Genomic DNA, 20,618 nt, shown 5'->3' on the forward strand with positions numbered 1-20,618 from the left:
GGTTATAGAGTGAGTGAAAGGATTTCATTATATTTAACCACTACTTTATAACAGATTGGTGAGGGTGGGGTGGGGGGTGGGTGCTGGTGTTGAGAGGTAGGTTATACTGCTTGTCATACTTAGTTCAACAGATTATGAGGTGAGGTGAGCTTCTCTGGGTTTTTCGGTTTTAGTCATCCGGGCGGGGGGTGGTCGACTTCCACTTCATAACAATTCATGAAGCTCAACACTGTCCAGGACAAAGCATCTTGTTTCATTGGAGCTCAACCTCCACCTCAAAAATTCATTACCTTCAGTAGTGACACACAGTGGTAGCAGTGTGTACCATCTACTTGCTTAATTATTTTAACTTATCAGGACTCCTTTGACAGCATCTTCTAAACCCCTGACCTTTGTATCCTGAAATGCCAAGTGCAATAGTTGTAGCAGCACCATCAAATGCAAGTCCTCCTCCAAGCCACTGTCTTAAATTGGAAGTATATCACAGTTCCTGTACTGTTATTGGGGCTGTATCTTAGAACACTCTGCCGAACAGTATTCTGGGTATTCATAAGCCCAAAGGACTACATTATCTAGAAGGCTGTTCAATGCCACTAACCCCTGGGCAATTACAAATGAGCGATAAATGTTGGGCGAACTAACGATGCCCACATTCCATCAGTATTTTTTTTTATTTACTCTTCCCTTAACTGAAAAATGTATTATCATTAATTTGTTCATTTCATTTGTGACAATTGCTGAAACAGGGATGTTTCAAAAGAAGGATAAAGGGAGCTTTGGCTGTAAATGGATCTGCTTCTCCATCTCTTAGGAATATGTGTTGTGTGTTTTACAGTAGGTGACAGCCTATTAGTGCAGAATCACTTGAGCAAGTTACTGTCCAAGGTACAGCAGTCAATGGCTAATAATTTTAACTAACATATTAACATACGTCCAATTATTAATTATTGCTCTAGACTTCATGTGATCTATAAGCAGGGAGATTTATTCTTTATTCATTTTAAAATCTACGTTCAAATATTTCTTCTGATTCTAAATGAAATGGCAAATTCTGAACTAAAAACCATAAAGAGTTTATGAAGGTAATTATCTTTTAAAGTATGCATCCAAAACAGTGGTAAGACATTTCATTGAGCAACAAGAAGAATATCCATTAATTTAAAATTTGCGCAGTGAAGTTCCTAAATATATGTGCAATTAGATTTTATCAAAGTTACACAGTAATGAGACAAAGGTCCGTAACAGTCCTTGTGTTTATTGTTATGATTTAACTGGGAAGAATGCACCAATATTTGTGCTCGAATGTACCACAAGCTGTTACAAAATGTACAAAATTTCACTGAGACCACCAAAGTGAACAATTTGCTTAACTAAGTGCTGTTTGGGACAAAAGCAATTCACACCATGTTTTCTTCTGTATCAGGGAAAAAACCCCTCTATTTTTGTAACACATTGCTCTTTAGCAAGAGCATGAGAAAGAAAGGATTTCTAATTTGTACCAATTAAACTGTAATCCTTCAGGAACCCACCTCCACACTCAAGATTGGACATACAAAAGATAACCAGTTTATCTATAGGTAGTACTATAGGTGGTATATACTATAAGTGGTAAGAATATATACAAGGTAAACAAAATTCCAAAAATCAAAAGTTCAGACTACAAAGTGGAAAGTTACTTCTCTCTCGGTTCTTTTGATTTTTGTGATGCTGAAATGCTGTTAGCTGTAGGGTGACAGTCATCCTTTGTTTTGATGGTTGATCAGGTAAGCTTAGGTCTTTTCTAGAATGAATTCTTCCTTTAAAGCTTTCTGGATTTTCTGTTTTTCTCCCCATATGGAGGGAAAGAAGTCTGCTTTCTGTTTGTAAATTCTGGATGTCTTCAGTCTGCTGATCTTGCCACTTCGTTTTTTTTTAAACACTCAACAACCCTTTGGTTGTGTTCCTGCCAGGCAGAATGCCCTTAATTTAAAAGATTCTTGCTGCCATTTAGTCTCAAATTCTCTCTCTTCATGTTTTCAAATACCAGCATTGTATTGTATAGCTTGGTATGTAGGATTCAATTTCCAATTTGTGCAAAACATTTATGGTATTCAAGTTACAGCAGCTCATTCCAGTTCAGTTATAGTCATGAATATAGTCATATATTCATAAAAATGAATATATATATAGTTTGTTTCACTATTTAAAATTTTACTATGACATGATTGATAAATCAACTGGTCAATATGACCTTTTCAGTTTTAATACCACAAAAATTCTGTTTTAAATTGATTCACTTTAATAATCTTGCACTGTATGCATATTTTCAACATGGTAATTACAACAGAGTTTTCAGATAGAATGAAAAAGAAAGGTAATCATTCTAATCACCAAGAAAGAATTGTAGATTAATCATGGATAAGAATTTAATGATGTAGTTGTCTACAATTAACAGCGCATAAACAGTTGATGTATGTGCGGTGGTTTAAGTGCTTTGGTTGACCAAAAATTAGGATCAGCATCATTAAAGGGATAAAAAAATGCACCTTCATAATTATAACAATGTATGTTTAATGGTGTGTAAAATTGTGTATAATCTCTACACTGTAAGAGTTATTTTCCTGGAATAAAGTAAGAATAAGATCAGTTAAAAGTTGTTGGAATAAAGAGATGTATCAAATGACAAATGTGTATATTAGAAAATCTGGATTCTTTTTAAAAACAACTACAATTAAGATTCTGAAACTCAGTTTTCTAGCGTATGCCATTTGATAATTTTTCAGTGTCATTAATGATTGTCCAGTACTTTTTAACTATTCATTCTTGATCTTTCTGGAAGTAACATCACACAATTTATCTCCCCATGTATCTGAAAGGGACTTTTTTTTTCTTCTGGTTTTCTTAATGTTTATTCGATCATAAAATACTTGTTTCCAACAATGGATGTTGTTAATCATGAAAAATGTGTATTCTACTTAAAATTAGCCTATTAAACAGTTGTTTAATTCAACACTTTTAAAGAATAATTCAAAATTATCAAGAAAGCATGATCTGCTAGTGAAATATATTTAGCTTTTTTTTTTATTCTTTCATCGAATGAATGCATCACTACCAAGGGCAGATTTTGTTGTCCAACCTTAATTCCTTAGAACTAAGTGGCTTGCTATGTCTTTTCTGAATAAGGTTAAGAATCAATTACATTGTCGTGGTGTGGAGGCACACAAAGGCCACACTGGGTAAGGATTGGCAGATTTCCCTCTCTAAATAGCATCAGTTAACTTGATGTTAGTTTCATGGTCACATTACTGAGATTAGGTTTATAGTCAAGATTTTTATTTTCGTTAATTAAATTCAACTTCTATCAGCTGCATGGTGAGATTTGAATCCATGTCCTCGAATCATTAGTCTGGGCCGCTGCTATTAGCGGTAAGCTACCATCTCACCATATATCTATCAACAGTCATAATTTCTATATCAAAGAGAGATTTGATTTGTACTGTACTGAACAATCTCTGAGTTTAGTGAGTGTATGTACTGTATAGAGGCAGTTGTGCGCGAAATATATGTCTGTTCTTCAAACAAAGTAGCATTGTCAAGCATGTTAGATTTAAGGAAGACTTGTGATATTCTCCATTTTTTAAAGGTTGTTATGCCATGCCATGAAGGACCACATAGTTAGAGTGGCTAATGAGGCAGAGTTCATTCTGAATCGACAGAGGGCAGAAGATGTGCATAAGCATGCAGAATTTGAGGTAAGTTTGTTTTAGATGCTTTTTTATTTCAAGATAAATGTCATGCAATTTGAAAACTAAATACATCAGTTGTTTCACCGCATATAGAAACGCTTTAATCTTAATAATTCAAACCTTGTACAAAATTTACTCCAAAATAGTCTGAGTGATAGTCTACTTCATGTATTCTTGTATGATTTTGATGAAACCCCTTTGTCAAACTCTGAACAATCCGTTGAATGATCAGATCTGAAACCAATCAGATGGACATATTGCAATTAATGACTAGAAATATTCCAAACATTTCAAAGGTATGGCATCTTTAATTTTTTTTTAGTTCACATATTTTTGACTTTGAAGAATTGCTTAAATACTGTATGTGCAGTAGTAGGCAAAAGCAGTGACAATATTTTGACACTTGTCAGTGTCTCGCAGCTCACAAAAGGTGAGCTGCGAGACACTGGAGCAAATATTGAATTCTTTATTTAAAAGAATGAAGGGACATTTTGCCCATTGTATTGCCCTTTTAAATCAAAAGTCAAAATAAATTTTCTGAGTGACTGCTGATGTCATATCTCATTTCCTGGATAAATGCAGATAGTTTACTTGTACAGCTTTAAATTATGTGCTAAATTTATTTCAAATTGCGGGTCTGGAGTGACTGTCTGTCAGTTTAATGGAACATTTATACCTTTCTTTTGCCTAACCAAAAACTAATTTTGACAAAAGCTAATAACATGGAATTAATTTCAAGTGATTCATATTTTCATGAAAAGACTATCTTCAGGCATTATGTATGTAAGGCAGAACAAGTTGACTAAACTGTGCTTCTGCAATAATGTGTGACAACTAGAACAAAATGCAAATGTTCGAAATCTGAAAGAAAAATAGCGAATCCAGGAAACACACTGAAAAAAGGCATAATCTGTGCTGAGAACTTAACTGTACCTAACATCAACCTGAAATGTTAATCTTAAAATGAAAGAACATGAGCTTAAATGTTAGCCCTTTATTTCTTATTCACAAGTCCTGTCTGACTTTTTAAGTGGTTCTAGTGTTTATGGTGTTTACTTCAGTTTGTTCACTTAACTGGATGGCTGATTTATGAAATAGATTAGGTCCAGTTCCTGCACCAACTGAAGTCACCATGAAGGACTCTCCTTCTCCATCTCTCCCTTCGCCTGAGGTATGGTGATCCTCAGGTTAAACCACCACCCATTGTCTCTCGATGAGACAGTGACTATGTGGTCTGGTAGGACTTTGGCAACTTTGCCTTTTACATCAGTGCTTGTTCTGAATTATTATGATACAAAGTTAAATACAGTGCAGAAAACAATTGGGTCTAACTTGTCTGTATGATGTTTCTACTTCGCACAAGTCTCCTTGTACTCAAAGTATGTCTTTCTAACCTGTTCCTTCATCCCACTATTTCTTAAATGCTGTAAATCTACCCATCAATACTCCCTGACTCTGTTGTCAATAAAAATTGATACAACTAAGCTATAAGTAAATGTAAAGACCCAACCTCCTCCAGCCTCTGGGTAAGAGAATTTCTCTCTCTAATGATCCTCTGAGAAAAGAATTCTTGTAATCTCTGTCTTAAGAAAGAGACCTCTTATTCTTAATCTTCGTCTTGTAGACCCCCCACATAGAAAAAAAAATCCTTTTAGTATCCAGCTTTTCCAGTCTCCTCAAAATCGTACATGTTTCGATAAGATCACCTTATTATTCTTCGTTCCAGTGAGTATGGGCCGAAGTTATTCAGCTTTTCTTCATAAATTAAGCTCTTTGTTCCAGGAATGACTCAAGGGAACCTACTCTGACCTGCTTCTAAAGCACTGAATCTTCTTTTCTTTCCAAATAAGTAGACCAACTGTACAAATGCTCCATATATGGTTTCACTAAGGTCTTTTACAACTACAGTTAAACTTCCCTGTTTTTCTACTCCATTACACTTACAATAGAGAACAAAATTCCATTTACCTTCCCAATCATTTGTTGTACACACATACTAACTTTCTGATTCGGGTATCAGAAAACCAAGATCCATCTCTACCACCCGTTCTCCAAATTCTCTCCATTTAAATAACATGCTGCTTTCCTAATCTTCCTGAAAAATATGGATAAGAGCACATTTGAATACATCCCAATACTGCAGATGCTGGAGAAACTGAGCAGGTCTGGCAACATCTACAGAGTTAACATTTTGAGTCCCATATGACTCCTGTTCAGAACTTGAGCGCATTCTCCCTCTTTATACTCCATCTGCTAAGCTTTTGCATGTTCACCTAAACTTCCTATGTCTCTTTGCAGATTTTCAAACTCCTCTTGGCAATTTCAATTATTTGCTTACCCATTTTCGTGTCAGTAACAACTTTAGTTGCAATATATTTGATTCTTCCTTCAAATCACTGTTGTAGATTGTAAGTAACTGAATTCCAATGACATTCCACTGGTTACAGCTTATCTATTAATAAAGACTAATTTATCTCTTCGCTGCTTTATTTTAGTTTACTAACTTTATCCATACTAATATACAATCCCTACATCTCTTGCACATTGATCTTTGATGTGGTAGGTTACTGACCAGACAAAGATTGTTGTCTTGTAGAAAAAAATAAGCTCATTCTACGGCTCTGTGGTAACTGATGGAAAACTCAGTCAAATTTTGCCCACCTCAAACATCTGACAAGAAATATACAAAGGTTGGGTAAATCTCTTTGCAAGGGCAGTTTGAATATGGTCCAGCAGACCAAGTGCTGAAACAGACTGAAATAACACTTAATAGTGGAAGGTTTGTCATTCTATGACCATAAAATGTTTATCTCAAACATTTTTTAAAGGTAAATCATAGAGATTCCATGTACATATTGAGTTATCTCACAGTACAGAGCAAGAGCACGACACTCTTTATGTCCAGGCATTTTGAAATATATATGGGATTATTATTTCATCAAGTTTCCAAAATGCCAGGGAATGGACAGCAATAGATTTGTTCAGATTTAGAGGGAAGATATAGTTTCTTCTAGTCAACTATTATTAATGATAGATTGAAGTACCAAAACTTAATTTAAAGACAGCAGTGATCAGAGCAATGAAAGGAATCTTTGTGATACATAGTTTCCTGGAAGAATTAGTATTTGGGTCAAGGTTTTCAGGAAACTCCATTTGAAAACAGACTTCAAGTGGATGACAAGGTATCCACTCTTTCCCAGTGAACTGGAAGGGCAGAAAGAGTTGTCAGGACTGTGACATCACCAATGCACAAAAGTCCAAATGAGAATTAAATCGGTTACAGCACAACCATTGAATAATAAGGGTTTAACAGTAAAATTATTAATGGAAGATTAAAAACTGATAACCAAGTGTAGAACACAACTTTAAGCCAAACATAAGTTCTTGTAGTCTTGAGAAGTTAAAACAACTAGAGAAATACTGCAGCAAAAAGTAGAGATGGTACATAAAACAAAAACTCTGTCAACCTCAAAGCTATGGTTGAAAGTCTAGTTAAGTAACTGGAAGTCAGAAGTCATAATCACCAAAGAAACAGATCAATCGTGATCTTATATTGTCAGAACGCCTGAAGAGATACTCAGAAGGAATAAGAAGATATTCACTTTTCTGTAGACAGGAAGTGAAACTGACTAAGATTCTTACAGAGTGCAGGTTAGCCTTGCTGATAGTATATTAGGCAGCATCCAAGGAGCAGGAGAATCGACGTTTCGGGCATGAGCCCTTCTTCAGGAAGGCTCATGCCCGAAACGTCGATTGTCCTGCTTCTTGGATGCTGCCTGACCTGCTGCGCTTTTCCAGCAACACATTTTCAGCTCTGATCTCCAGCATCTGCAGTCCTCACTTTCTCCTGATAGTATATTCGACAATGTACAGAGTGATATAACTACACTAGATCAGGGTATCCAGTCACATTTCCAGATCATCTCACCTTGAGATATTTGGACTTTAGGGAGAGATGCTATAAGTAGTGAAATGATGTCCATGAGGACATCAGACAGCACAACGTCTGTGTAAATAAATACAGTAAAAGCAAACTATGGGATAATGTAGATCAAGATAATTTACGGTGATCTAACTAATCACATGACTCTGACATTGTAAGAGAGAAGCCACCAGCCTAGAACATTCTGTGAAGACGGAAATTTTTCGACGTATTAGAGAGCTGTATTTGAGAACTGGCTATGTGCAGAAGAATATGTGAGTTTATCAAAACAAAAGGAGAGCGTTACTTAGTGATAAGGAACAAGCAAACTTGGAGAGTTAATGTGCAGTTATCTACAGCTTGTGATACTCAAGACTGGTATCTCAGTGTGCAGGTAGCAGTATTGTGTTGAAGCACACAATAAATAGCCATTTAATGTTATATTATTTCTCCTTGTTTCTTCTTAGTAAATTTTATCACTTGATAATTCTCTGTGTTAAATCTCATCAGAGTCTGCTCACTCCAACATCCTGTCCATGTTCTCATGAAGTCTATCACTATTATTCTCACAGTTCTGTATCATCTACAAAATTTGAGGTCATGCTCTTTACACCTAAATCCAGTTCATTAGTAAATTTCAAGAAAAACAAGTTGTAGTCACGGTACTAATCCCAGGAAGCTCCACAGTTTTTTTTCCCTGTAATGGGATATGAGCGTTTCTGATAAGATCAGAGTTTATTGTCTGTCCTTAATTACCCTGAAAACTGTGATAGCCACCTTCTTGAACCATTACAGTTATAGTGTAGATACATCCACAGGGCTCTGTGGAAGGGACTTCCAGGTTTTAGACCTAGTGACAGTGAAGGAATAGCAATATTTGAAACCAATCTGTTGTGTGGCTTGAGGAAGACTTGCAACTGGTATTGTTTTCATTTAAGACCTGCCCTCCTTCAGGTGGTAGAGGTTTCAGGTTTGAAAGGTGCTATTGAAAGAGGCTTGATGAGCCATTGTAATGCATCTTGTAGATGGTACTCATTGCTTCATTATGCAGAGGTAGTAGAGGAAATGAACATTGAAGATGGTGAATAGAATGCCAGTTAAATGGGCTAATTGGTCCTGGATTGTACTAAGGTTCATGACTGTTTTTGGAGATGGATTAATCCATACAAGTCGAGAGTATGAACTAAAGTGTGGGTTGTAACAGGTTTTGGTGACTAAAGTGATGAGTTACTTGCTGCCGCACTCCAACCTCTGACCAATTCTTAGCCAAGATATTTATGTGGCTGGTTCAGTTAAGTTTCTGGTCAATTTTTCACCCCTGGATGTTAATGACAGAATTCATTGATGGGAGTGGTATTAAACGCCCAGAGGAGAGGGTTAGGTTCTATCTCGACACAGATCAACATTATCTGGCATTTATATGGTGTGAATGTTACTTGTCACTCATCAGTGCACATTCTAATGTTGTCTATGTCTTGCAGCAAGTGCACTGCTACAGTACTTGAATCTTTACTATCTTTTCTCCACTTCAAAAAAAACAAACATTTACCACTACTCTCAATATTCAACTAGTACATTTGTAATTCATCTTATTCCATGGCATAACTTTGAAGACAATACTATGAAGTTATGCAACCACCTTTTGGAAGTTTTTGTACTTGGATCCATCATATTAACTGCATTATACCATAGGAACAGGAGTACATCGTTTACATCTCAATTTTGCTTGTCATTTCGTAGAATCATGGCTGATCTGATACTCTTTGTTAAAATACTCATTTATATGCATTAAGCTTGATTTTACTTTCACAAGTCTGTGTTGACTTTTCTTTTTGTTCATCCTGACTTATCTCTGTTGATTTTTTCTGGGGTTACCTTTTCTAAATGCTTTATCACTACTAATATTAAACTGAATAGGTTATAGTTGTATTTACCCTTGGATTCATTTTTGTATTAGAATGTAAAATTTGAAATTTTCCATTCTTCAGGCACTGTTTCTGTATCTAAGGAAAGCTGAAAGGTGATGGTTAGTAGTTCCATAATAATCACCCTTTCTTTCCTCCTTGGATATATCTTATCTTGTCTTGGTGATTTATAAAGTACAGCCAATCTTTCTGACACTATTTCTATCTATTTATTTCACTTTTTACCTATGGTGGTATTATAACACTTGTACAGGAGCAGACAGGGTGTGATAAAATCAGATGCTATGATAGTACCATTGCCTACCAGCCTGCATTGGTATTTTATTAGCAGAGGAGACATTGGGTTGTATATACACTTCTGGCCAATTAAAGCTAAACTGACCAATTCAGGGATTTCTGTTCCCGTACTGATAGAGCACCAGTTCTGTTGTCCATGCCCCATGGACACATTTGCAGACTGAGGTGTTATCCCTCCTGTTTAGGCACACTGTACAACAGAGAACATCCCCTTTCCCACATAGTGCTCTAATCCCTGAGGGTTTAATCTGAGGGTCACCTCATCTCAGGCGAGGGGAGAGTCCTTCATAACATCTAACGCAGCCTTAAATATACTCAATGAGTTAGCTGCCATTGTTCAATAGGAAAGAGCATTTCAAAAACTAACTTCTGACAGAAATAATTTTTCCATATCTCTGACTGTCAGAGAATACAAAAGGATATAGATATACTGGTGAGTTGGGCAGAAACGTGGCAGATGGTTTTCAATCCAGACAAATGCGAGGTAATGCATTTATGCAAGACTAATTCTCGAGCGAATTATACAATGAATGGAAGAGCCTTGGGAAATGTTGATAGGCAGAGAGATCTGGGAGTGCAGGTCCATTGTACCCTGAAGGTTGCTGCACAGGTAGATAGAGTGGTCAAGGCAGTAGTATAGTATACTTGCCTTCATTGGACGGCGTATTGAGTATAAGAGCTGGCAAGTCTTGTTAACATTGTACAAGACATTAGTTCGGCCGCATTTAGAATACTGTGTATAGTTCTGGTCGCCACATTACCAAAAGGATGCAGATGCTTTGGAGAGCGTGCAAAGAAGGCTTACGAGAATGTTGCCTGGCATGGAAGGTGCGAGCTATGAAGAAAGGTTGAGTAGGTTCGGTTTATTTTCATTAGAAAAAAGGAGATTGAGGGGGGACCTGATTGGGGTTTGTAAAATCATGAAGGGTAAGACAGGGTGGATAGAGACCAGCTTTTTCCCAGGGTGAAGGATTCAATAACGAGAGGTCTCGCTTTCAAGGTGAGAGGGGGAAAGTCTAAGGTGGATACATGTGGCAAGTACTTCACACAGAGGGTGCTGGGTGTTTGGAACGCATTGCAGGAGAGGTGGTAGAGGCAGGCACGATAAATTCATTTAAGATGCGTCTGGATAAATGCATGAATAGATGGGGAGTGCGGGATACAGATGCTTAGGAATTGACTGATAGGTTTAGACAGTACATTTGGATCGGCTCAAGCTTGAAGGGCCTGTACCTGGGCTGTAAATTTTCTTTGTTCTTTTCTTTGTTCTTTGTATATGAAAAACCCTTATCTTTAAACATTCCCATTTACCCTTTCAAATCTCCTTAGGATCACATCTCATTGGACTTTAGAAGAACAATAAAGGTTCAATCTATTCAACGTTTGTCCATAAGATGCGTCCCACTTCCCAGAACTCTTAAGATAAGCAGCAAAATATGGCAATGCTATGGCATTAACACTCTGGTATGGTTTTCTTCATACTACTATTTTGTGCTTTCAGCAACTTAAATGGTGGCTCTGTGGTCAGCACTGTTGTCTCATAGTACTTGGGAACTGGGTTCTATTCCATTCTCAGGTGACTGTCTGCGGAGTTTACACATTCTTCCCATGTTTGCGTCAATTTCCTTGGGGTGCTCTGGTTTCCTTTCTCATTCCAAAGATATGAAGGTCAGGTGGATTAGCCATGGTAAATTGTCCATAGTATCTAGGAATGTGCAGGCTGGGGGGATTAGCTGTAGAAATTGCAGGGTTACAGGGAGAGAGTATAGGGGTGGGTCATGGTGGGATGCTCTTCAGAGGATCGATGTGGATTCTATTAACCTGCATGCCAAAGTTGGCAGAAACCATTCCAAATTGGCAAGACTGTGTACCAGCACCAAAGTTGACAATGCTTAAGAGCTCTGTTTGCTGATGACACCATGCTGGCCACTATTCTGAAGTTCATTTGCAGCAGCCTGCAGATCAATTCTCATTGAAATAACTGTATAGAGGCCAGTCACCAAGTACCCTTTATTTACATGTGAACAATCAAAAAGTCATTGAGTTATACAACATGAAAACAGATACTTTGATCCAGCCAGTCCAGGCTGACCATGATCCCAAATTAAACTAGTCCCACCTACCTGAGCTTAGCCCATATTCTTCCAAACCTTTCCTATTTATGAACGTATCCAAATGTCTTTTAAATGTTGTAATTGTTCCTGCATCCACCACTTTCTCTGGCAGTTCACTCTGACCTTGACTAATAGGAATGCCTCATACCAAGTCAGGCACCAGAGTGTCACACCTTCAAAGTTTGGATCACTCTTTCTGCCTGGCCATTGGATGATGGATGGTATCCAAATAACCCTATATGTCGAATGACATTTAACTTTAAGAAATAACCTAATTTCCTGGTGGTAAACAATGGCCTTACCTTTGACTAATTCGTCTGGGAATCGGTGTTGCAAAGGATGTGCACAGCTTTTCTATCGTTATCCTAGTGCTGGACTGGATTAGCAGTCCCAATCAGGGAACTCATTCTATAAAGTGCAGCTCGCTGACCCCACTACTGTCAGTACATCCCTCTTGCTGAGTCCATGGACTTCGGCTGGTCCTTTTGTTTTGAATAATGCTTATTCAGGACTGTTGCACCTCCTTCATACGTCACTGGTCCTGACCTCGCATTGAGAATCCCTCTTACATGCAGGGTTATTTCCTTACACCAAACTTCTTTCCATGTACCAAATTTTCTCTCTTACTTAGTGGAGTGTTGGTTCAGGCATAGGAGTTCCTGATGCTGTTTTACCATTCTCCATCTCATCAAAATGGTATTGGTTGAATATCCTGACTCCAAATATGATCACAAGCTATTGAGCATTCCTCTCTATTAGGCCACGTATAAGCCAGTGCCACCCTGATGCTGTACAGGGAGGCATCACACATCAATACCAGATTTTTGTCGGGATCATAGTGTACCAAAACAGAGGATGGCAGTTGTTTCTTTACTACTTTGAAAGCTAGAGCATATGCGTGAGATCATTTTCAAGGCAGACCCTTTAACAGGAGTTGTCAGGCACCAGACTGTCAGTACTAATAATACTCAACCTTTTTCTTCAGGCAGGGATGCGTGATTGGACCAGGTTAACAACCTCAGTTAACAAACTCAGATTCTGTGATGTCCAGTTGGCTGACTTTGTTATGATCTCTACATTTATGCACCAGCATGGAGTTTGGACTGTGTTATGATCCCAGTCAATGGTAATACTGGACAGGTCAGATGCAAGCATGAAGCCTGGCTTACTAGATCATAAATTTAAATTTGTAGTAACTGAAAATATTCATGTGAGGCTCCCAATGTACTTTTAACATCATAACACAAGTGCACAACAAAAAGAAAAAGAAAAGCTAGATATGAGACAAATGAGAATGATTTTAACATAAGGAGAAAAAATAAAATTTCAACCTTTTTTCACAGAAATTCCTTTTATAGAGACCCAAACATAGCAATGTACCTTCACTTTAAGGTTTCTTACTGAACTAAGTTTCTGTCTGTCTCTCTGAGACGAACTCAATGACTTTCCAGCCATTCACACTGGATTGTTGAAACAGCTTGGGTTCTTTTCAGCACTGAATACCTAAAACTTCTTTCCAGTTCTAACGGTTTGGAGATTCCTTTCCAACTCATGGCCTGGTGATTTTTATCAACTTCTACAAAGCTAAAACTGCACTTCTGATATGACTTCTCTTCTTCTGATCTAAAAATGCTCGTGGCAAATGATCATTTGTTTCTGTAGATCATGAAATTCAACTTTGGAACATTGAGCAGTTAACTCCCCTAAAACAAACTGCAAAGGAAAAACGTAATTTAAAGTTAGGCAAAACATTTGTGCTAACTGCAGAAGGGGCTATATGTATAGATTAGCCTCTACAGCCACACTTGATGATGTTCAATCCAGAAGTAATATATTAATTCTAGGTGCAGTCCATCACCTCACGAAATGGCAAGATGCTGCCTGCATGTTGACATTTTGTGATCAAGTTCAAAGAAACCAAGGTCTTTGAAAATCAGCACGTAATAAGTTTAATTACTTTTCATAAAGCTCTTCCAGTCATCTTTTAACCAAAGCATGTAACTATAAGTAGTTCTAGTATAAAGTGTGTTTTGGCAATGTGATTTGGCTACGATGTCGCTGAAGCATTAGGGAGCGTTATTTTCCAGAACGCTTACCTCTATTTACAGTAGCATGAATACAGCAGTGATCATTTTGTGCATTTCATTCTGCGCATGTGCTGAATTCGGCGTGCCGTTCTGTGCATGCGCCAATGTTAGCTGCTGTCAGAGCATGTGACAGTTACACTACTGTACATTGAACAGCTTCATCTCAAAAATTAAACTAATGTTCGTTCATTGCTCTCCTTCTGAGACAAGAATATTCTTGTGTAATTCCTGTATAAGCCCTGTATAATTCCTACAGGACTGTATTACTCTTATACATACCATTTGCCTTTCTAATTTGTTCTTGTACCTACATATCACACAACCTACTCCTAGATTATCTTTTTTTTTGCGACAAGAATATTAACAAGAAGCGTCCTGGTGATAAAATTGTGGATGGTGAATGCAAAAGGAAGGCTATTAAAGTGTAAGAGAAGCTACAAGTTATAGAGCATTTTGAGCATAAGGAGAGAACATGTGCTATAGCTCATTTAGCAGGAATGAGGGAGTCTACCTTCCATACCATTAGAGACAATGCTGAAAAGATTAAAGCAACCCGTATTGTTGGAACAAGGCTGAGTGCCAGCAAATCTGAGAAGTCACGACCAAAGGAACGCGAGGAGATGGAGAGGCTTCGAAGTGTTCGAAAAGAAGATCGAACGTAAAGGTGATCTGGGACAACCTTTCTCACCCTAAAAGAGAAAGCCTTATCCATTTATGAAGATCTAAAGGAAAAAAACCCAAAATCCTGCAAATGCGCCTGCCTTTAGTGCGAGCAGTTGGTGGTTTGCTGACTTTAAGAACCACTATGCATTCCATGACGTAAAGTTAATTTGTGAATCTGCCTGTGCAGACGAGGAGCATATGCTGGCACTTCCTCCCAGAGTAAAAGAAATTGATGAAGAAGGCTATACCTTAGATCACACCTACAATTTGAATGAAACAGGTTTATACTGGAAGTGGAAAGTGAGAATATTGAACAGCTGCTTGAGTCCCACTGTGAAGACTCTCTACAATTGATCTGCAACAGCTTGTCGCTGAGGGGGAAGTGGAAGTTGGAAATGAAAAAAATGAAGTCCAGGATGGAGCACCATGAGAGCTTTCCACTTCTCTTTTGTCTTCTATCCTGAGGGATATTGAGAGGCAGTTGCAGCTCTTAGAGGACAATGATTACAACACAGAATGCGTAGGCCCCATTATTTCTATTTAGTGATTTTCTATTAAACGAGGTATCTCTCGAATGCAACGACGTGTTATATGAGAACTACCTGTACATATTTCCCTGCATTATAATTTTGTTTGCCAACTCACTGAACTGTCAATATCACTTCGCTGGTGCTTTGTCATCTGTGCAACTTCGCTGTCTACCTAACCTTGTGATATCAGCTTACTTGTCGAAGTTGACCTCATATCGGAACAACAGAGATGGAGGAACTGGGAAAATTGTGATTTCTCTTCACAGGTGCTGCCAAACCTGCTGAGCTCTTCCAGCAACTTCTATTTTTGGTACAGCTCTACTCTACATTGCCTACCAACTTGAAAAAGCTCAGTTTATGTCGAGTCTTTGCATCCTAATCATCAACCAGTCCTCTATCCACTACAATGCACAGAATTTTAAAAAATCACCAAACACCAGGTTATAGTCCAACAGGTTTATTTGGAAGTACGTGGTTTTGGAGCGCTGCTCCTTCATCAGGTAGCTAGTGGGGCAGGATCATAGGACACAATTTGTAGTAAAAGATCAAAGTGTCATACAACTTGGCACTGGGTCTACAATGTAAACGACCACTTCACAATTTAACAATACAGTAATTTTAGCAGAGCAAAATTAAACAACAAAATAATCTAAGTGATATCTATGATTTATCATTTTCAACCCCATTCAAACAAAAGAATACAAACTAAATACAATTAAGGGATAAATAAAAAAACCCAACAAAACTGGCGAGATTACTTACATTAGGGTTCTGATCAAGAGTTACTGAACCTGAACCATTAACTGAGCTGGGAATTTGTGTTGCAGACGTTTCGTCCCCTGGCTAGGTGACATCCTCAGTGCTTGGGAGCCTCCTGCGAAGCGCTTCTGTGTTGTTTCCTCAGGCATTTCTAGTAGTTATAGGAGGCTCCCAAGCACTGAGGATGTCACCTAGACAGGGGACGAAATGTCTGCAACACAAATTCCCAGCTTGGCGAACAGAACCACAACAACGAGCACCCGAGCTACAAATCTTCTCACAAACTCTGAACCGTTAACTCTGATTTATGTCCACAGATGCTACCAGGCCTGCCGAGCTTTTCCAGAATTTCTGTTCTGTGGTATGACTACTGAATCGGTTTTCATCATGTTTTGTTCCACAGATATATATGTTTCTTTCATAGTTGACTTTCTAAAGTATCAATCAGGTCCACTTTTGCAGATCAGTCTGAGAAATTCAGTGATACTTAAACTTAGTATCTATTCTCTAAACTTCCAATTGGTTTTAAAAATCTGTATGCTGCAGCATTGACAGACAAACTGCTTCACCCAGAAACACAGTCCAAAAACTGGTTCAAAACACCTGGCCCTTCCCTTAGTTTGACCATCATCTTCCCTTCTGGACTTGCTGGCACCAGTTTCCAGGTATTGACATCATTTAATGGTAAAACATCTGCTATCTGGCAATAAAAATATTGTTTTCCCCTGTTGTCAAAGGATCTATGGAATCCTTTTGATTAAGAATCAACCTGCAATTAACTTCTAGGCCTGGCCTCACTAACAAGCAACAGTTTGTGTAAAAAAAGAACAAGAAATAGCTTGGTTTTTTGACATAGCTACTGCTGATTGTCCAAAGGTCATCTTCAGTTCAGTTCTCAATTCATAACTCCAAGTCAAAATGGATAAAACAATAAAATAAAAATAATGGAAAATCAGTGAAAATTCTAACACCATACTGGTATATTACCCACAACTCCATGGGCCTCAAATGCCCAGGACATGAGAAAAGTCATCCTGTAAGTAGAATTTACAGAATTGGTGAGGAACTACTCCTCCAGCCAGAGGCTTGTTCTCTCTTGCACATGATACTAATAGGCTCGCTATGAACCTAGTGGTAAGTGAGCATATTATCACCAAACACAGAAAAGATGTAACCTTTGATTGAAACATTATGGAAAAGGTGAGCAAGACTGCTGGGAAGGGCAGGACTGGCGGCTCAGGAGGAATGGGGGCAGTGGATGTAAGAGAGGTGAGAGCATTTCATTATTGATAAGCAAACCATTTCATTAGTAATGAGGGAGTACATCATAGAATGAAAGGGCAGTTATTTGGCTGAGATTTCACTTCAGACCTCTAAGCAGAGGGGTAAAGTAGCATAAATGTAGGCAAATCACAGATGCAAGAAGAATGGATTTGCAATACTAGGGGATTTCACCTTTGGTAACATTAACTGGGATTGCCTTACTAGAAAAGGATTAAACAGGGTGGAATTTTTGAAGTGCATCCAGGAGAGCTTTTTGTGCTAGTGTGTAAATAGTCCTACAAGAGATGGAGTGGTGCTAGACATAATCCTAAGGAATGAAGCTGGTGAAGTGTCAGTGAGCAAGCTTTTTGGGGATAGTGACCATAACTCGGTACATTTCACAGTCATTATTGAAAGATATAAGGATAGTGCTGAAGTGTCTAAAATGAAGGAGGTCAATTTCAATTGGTGGAGATATTTCATACTTCACTGGCCACAGGCAAATTGCCAGATGACTGAAGCTAATGTGGTTACTTTGTTTAAGAAGGGCATCAGGGATAGGCTGGGTATTTATAGACTAGTTGGTTTGATGTCAGTGGTAAGGAAATTATTGGGAAAAATTCTGAGGGGTAGGATTAATAAACACTTGGAAAGGATGAGATTGATCCAGGATAGCATGGGTTTGTTGGAAGAAGATCCTGTCTCACTAATTTAATTGCATTTTTTGAAAAGGTGATCTAAGTATTGATGAGAGTATTACAGTTGATGTGGTTTACATGGACTTCTGTAAGGCCTTTGACAAGGTACCAGCTGGAATGCTGGTCCAAAAGGTTAGAGCCCATGGAATTCAAGGCCAGCTAGATTCAAAATTGGCTTGCAAACAGATTGCAAAGACTGAAGGTAGAGGGAATTCTTTGTGATTGGAAGCCTGTGACCAGTGATATACCATAGGGATCAGTGTGGGGACTCTTACTGTTGCTTTTATATTACAAACTTGGATGTAAATGTAGAATATCTAATTAGTAAGTTCGTAGAGGACATAAAAATTGGTGGTGTTGTCGATAGTGAGGAGGATGGTCTCAGATTATAATTTGAAACTGATCAGCTGATAAATTGGGCAGAGCAATGGCTACTGGAATTTAATCCTGATAAGTGAGGTCTAATTTGGCATGTCTAATAAGGGGAAGGATCTACACTCAACTTCCGAGGGAGTATTGAGGAACAAAGGGAGCTTGGTATACAAGTCCATAAATCCCTGAAGGTGTCAGCACAGGTAGATAGGGTGGAAAATACGAGATGCTTGCTTTCATCAGCCTGGCTTTCGACAATAGGAGCAGGGAAATCTTGTTGCATCTTTACAAAGTATTTGTTAGGCCACAGGTGGAATACTGTATTAAGTCTGTTCGCCATGCTATAGAAAGGATATGACTGCACTGGAGAGGGTGCAGAGAAGATTTACCAGGATGTTGCCTGGAGTGAAAAGTCTCAATTAAGGTGGGAGAGATACTGGATAGGCTGCGTTTAGTTTCCTTGGAGCTGAGGAGACTAAGGGGCATCTAATTGAGGTTTACTAAATTATAAGAGGCATAGATAGGGTGAATTATGAGTATCTTTTCCCCCAGGCAGATGTACTTAAGATCATTGGGCATAAGTTTTAGGTGAAGAGTAAGTGATTTAGAGGGCATCTGGGGAATTTTTCCAACTTCGAGGGTGATAGAAATATTGAATATGTTGCCTGAGGAGTTGGTGAAGAAGGTGCTCTTGTGATATTTAAGAAGGATATGGACAAGCACTAAAAATGCCAGAGTAGGGTGTGAACCATGTACGGATTATTGTAGTTTATCTTTTGTTAGTCAGCATAGACGAGGTAGACCAAAAGATCTGTTTCTGTGATATATGACTATAACTAAAATGAAACTGGAGGTATCAGAGAGGTTGGGAGGAGGGAGGCTGGCAAAGCCAGAGGTTGCAGGATAAGTGGGTGTTGGATGAGGCGACAGGCGACGTGAATAATGGCTGTGTAGGAAGTGAGGCTCATCAGACTGGGTAATGGGGGCAGGTATGTCTGCAAAGAAAGGAGAGGATTTGCAAAGTGACGTCTAAACCTTTCAACAAAGGAATACTCCGTTAATGGCAACCAGGAAATCTTGAAGTCACTGAGGTAATGAATTCCTTGCAACAATTAGTTGATTGGACCGTAAAATAGTCACCACTTGTTGATGACAAAGGCCTCTGTCTGTCAACAGCTATGTGATTGGACATTGGACCCCTAGAAAGGAAGGTACTGTCCTACATTCTGTGGTGCAAACACACCTAAATCTTGAAGAAAGTTATTTTATTTCTCCTCATCAGTTGCTGCATACTGTGGCTTTTAACCAATAAGTCAGAAACTTTATAAGTGCGAAGTAATCACTGTGTGCTTCCTGCAGGCAATTGAAAGTAGCTGGAGAAGAAATATTGAGGGGCATCAAATCCTGTCAAACCAAAAGAATTATCTCAGTGAACCCAGTGAATAGGGACCATTGAACAGCCTTTCCAGTTTGTCTCCACACTCAGTATCCACTTTTGTATTTATATATTTGCGTAGGAGGTATTTTGTAAAGGGATTAGATTTTAACTGGTACATTATGGATTAATGATTCATCATTGTTTATATGAAGCTAGAATCTATCTGTAATAAATAGTAATCCTTGTTAAGTACAAAAATCTGGTCTGTGCTTTCTAACAACCTGTGTCTAAAAGACAGGTGATTTTGGGAATTTTACATATTTTTATGAAATCTTGAACTTTAGTGATGACTCCTGGAATAACAGGGCTTCATTTCCAGCGTGCTACCCCATTGAAGCTTAGTAGAGACAATAAGCAATCATTTAGCTGTGACCTTCATTCACTTGTTTTATTTTCAAATGTTTGTTACTTTAGCCAATACTGTGGTGTCCAGAAATCAAATGTTCCTCTTTGTAATATTATGTAAAATTTAACAAAGCTGTGACAATTATTGATACATTTTTCTAATTCTGTTTGTGCCTATATGTGTCAAAACTACACAGAAGGTAATTCTACTACATGACTATCAAAAGAAGTTGTTGAGAATGGTTTGTAGGGGATTTTTTTCAATGTAGAACTCCAAATTATAATGAGTGCTTGAAAAATGTTACTTTGTCCTTGACACAATCTTAGCTCATTGAAATTCTATTCAACAAGTTGTTAAGATTTTGAATCTGCTGTCTGGAAGAGTGGCGAAGGTGGATTCCATAGGAGGTTACAAAAGAGAGCTGGATTTTATATTTGGAAGTGGTGAAGTTAGAGGCCGATGGAGATAAGGCTGGAGAA

General features: G+C 38.2%; 1 protein-coding gene across 4 annotated transcripts in view; it reads left to right on the top strand.

Annotated features, from left to right (window-relative positions):
- Positions 1-20,618, top strand: part of LOC122551068 (neurobeachin) — a 991,558-nt gene that overhangs the window by 417,965 nt on the left and 552,975 nt on the right. For all 4 annotated transcript variants that reach the window (XM_087988254.1, XM_087988250.1, XM_087988251.1 and 1 more), the window contains one exon: positions 3,623-3,731. In XM_087988254.1, the coding sequence (XP_087844380.1) occupies positions 3,623-3,731 (109 nt within the window). The remainder of the gene's footprint in view (positions 1-3,622; positions 3,732-20,618) is intronic.

This window comes from Chiloscyllium plagiosum, unplaced genomic scaffold (assembly GCF_037043375.1).
Source record: "Chiloscyllium plagiosum isolate Xiang-an unplaced genomic scaffold, Cpla_swu_hap1 HiC_scaffold_6, whole genome shotgun sequence".
NCBI lineage: Eukaryota > Metazoa > Chordata > Chondrichthyes > Orectolobiformes > Hemiscylliidae > Chiloscyllium > Chiloscyllium plagiosum.